Source organism: Pygoscelis adeliae, unplaced genomic scaffold (assembly GCF_000699105.1).
Source record: "Pygoscelis adeliae isolate BGI_AS28 unplaced genomic scaffold, ASM69910v1 Scaffold590, whole genome shotgun sequence".
NCBI lineage: Eukaryota > Metazoa > Chordata > Aves > Sphenisciformes > Spheniscidae > Pygoscelis > Pygoscelis adeliae.
The window spans coordinates 469,645-471,488 of NW_008823962.1; the positions used below are offsets into that span (position 1 = coordinate 469,645).

The 1,844-nt window shown below is 66.0% G+C and overlaps 1 protein-coding gene across 1 annotated transcript in view; it reads left to right on the plus strand.

Annotated features, from left to right (window-relative positions):
- Positions 1 to 109: 109 nt before the first annotated feature.
- ANKRD24 (ankyrin repeat domain 24) overlaps positions 110 to 1,844 on the plus strand; it is a gene marked incomplete at its 3' end in the record, with an annotated part of 6,887 nt that continues 5,152 nt past the window's right edge. The window contains exon 1 of the mRNA XM_009323505.1: positions 110 to 145. Within this exon, the coding sequence (XP_009321780.1) occupies positions 110 to 145 (36 nt within the window). The remainder of the gene's footprint in view (positions 146 to 1,844) is intronic.

Consider the following 1,844-nt stretch of genomic DNA (forward strand, 5'->3'; position numbering starts at 1 on the left):
CTAGGGAAGCGGCGGGTCTGGGGGCGGCTGAGCCGATCTCGGTGGGGGAGAGACCCTCGAGCACGGTCGTCCCTCGTCCAGGTGCCACAGGGCTGAGGCTGGAGTCGCCATGAAGAGCCTGAAGGCCAGGTTCAAGAAAGCGGACGTGAGTGCCGTTCCCAGGGAGGTGGGGACCCACCCTGGGATGACCCAAATTTGACAGGGACACGGGGACCTGCCCCGGGATGTCCATGGGGATGTGGGGACCTGCTCCGGGATGTCCCAAATTTCACAGGGACGCGGGGACCTGCCCCGGGGTGTCCCAGATTTCACAGGGATGTGAGGACATGGGGATCTTCCCCAGGATGTCCCCGGTGTCACAGGGACATGGGGACCTGACCTGGGACGTGGGATGGCCGCTCGCCATGGGGACAGCAGCCCCATGGAAGCCAGCACTGCCGATTTCACAGGGATGTGAGGACATGGGGATCTTCCCCAGGATGTCCCCGGTGTCACAGGGACATGGGGACCTGACCTGGGACGTGGGATGGCCGCTCGCCATGGGGACAGCAGCCCCATGGAGGTCAGCACTGCCACCCTGGCCGGTGGGATCGAGCTCCCGGTGCACCCAAGGGTGCTCCCAGGGCCATCGTTGGGAGCGGGGCAGAGCAAAGGAAAAAAAGGCAGCGCCGGGGAGAGGGAAGCGGGCCCCAGGTCCCCTCCCTGTCCCCTCCCTGGGGACGGTTGCAAGCTTTCCAGCTGCCCCAGCCAGTGGAGCCAGCATGTCGATGCTCCTCAATTATTCAGCACCAGCCTGGCACGGTGCCGCAGGCTCTCGCCATCCTCCACATCGGGCAGAGGGTGTGTCCCCAGTGCCCGTGGCAGCACTGGGCAGACATGTGCACTGGGGTCGCATGGTTGGGGACACATGGACACAGGTTGAAGCCCCCCACGTGGAGTCTGCGGGCCTGCCCTGCTGAGGATGCTCTGTGCCTCGGTTTCCCCACGCTGTCCTGGATACTTCTGTGAGTGGGGAGGGGTAAGAGGCTCCTGCTGTCCTGCTGCCCCCGGGGCTCTTCCAGGGACCCTTTGAATTTTGGGGTTCCCTCCTTGAGGGGAGTTTGCTGGACCCCTGAGATGCAGGCAGGGGGTCCTGCCCCTCCCTTGGCCCCAGGGCTGTGGTGGGAGGTAATTCTGTGCCCTGCAGGGCAGGGAAAGGGGTCCCGTATCCCCCTCCTCGGGAAGCAGGATCTGGGTGGCAGGAGGATGCTCATCCCCTTGGTTTGGGGGTGCATTGCCACCTCACCTTGAGCACGGGGGGAGAAAGCTGCCCTCCCCCCCCGACCCCTCCCACTTTAACTGGGACCAGCCTGGGGTGCTGGTCCCTGACTGGGACCTTGATACCTGCTCCGTGGTGGCAGGGATGCGGGGATGCCTGGAGCTCTGGATGCTGAGGAGGGAGGCAGGGAAAGAAGGAGGGACGGAGGGATGGAGGGAGGCGGCTCCTGGCTCCCACTGCGGCAAGACCCGGCCCCCGCCCGGGCGATGATGCTGGACCGAGCTGGGGTCTGGGGTCCACAGCCTGGAGCCCCAGCCTGGCCTCGCCCAGGCGGGGGGCAAGGGATGCATGGCTGCCCGCCGCCTCCTCCTCAACACCATGAAGCAGATCTGCCTCTGTGCTGCTGCCTCCTTCGCGGTACGTCCCTGTCCTCCATCTCCGGTCCCCTTTGGTCCCATCCTCCGGGATAAGCCGTGTCACCCCCACCCCACCTGGACCCCCTGCGTCCCCAACTCCATCCCGGGGCTCGGCTGCGTCCTCTCCAACCTGCTTTGTCCTTGCATGACAAGGGGGGGGGGGGGGGAGC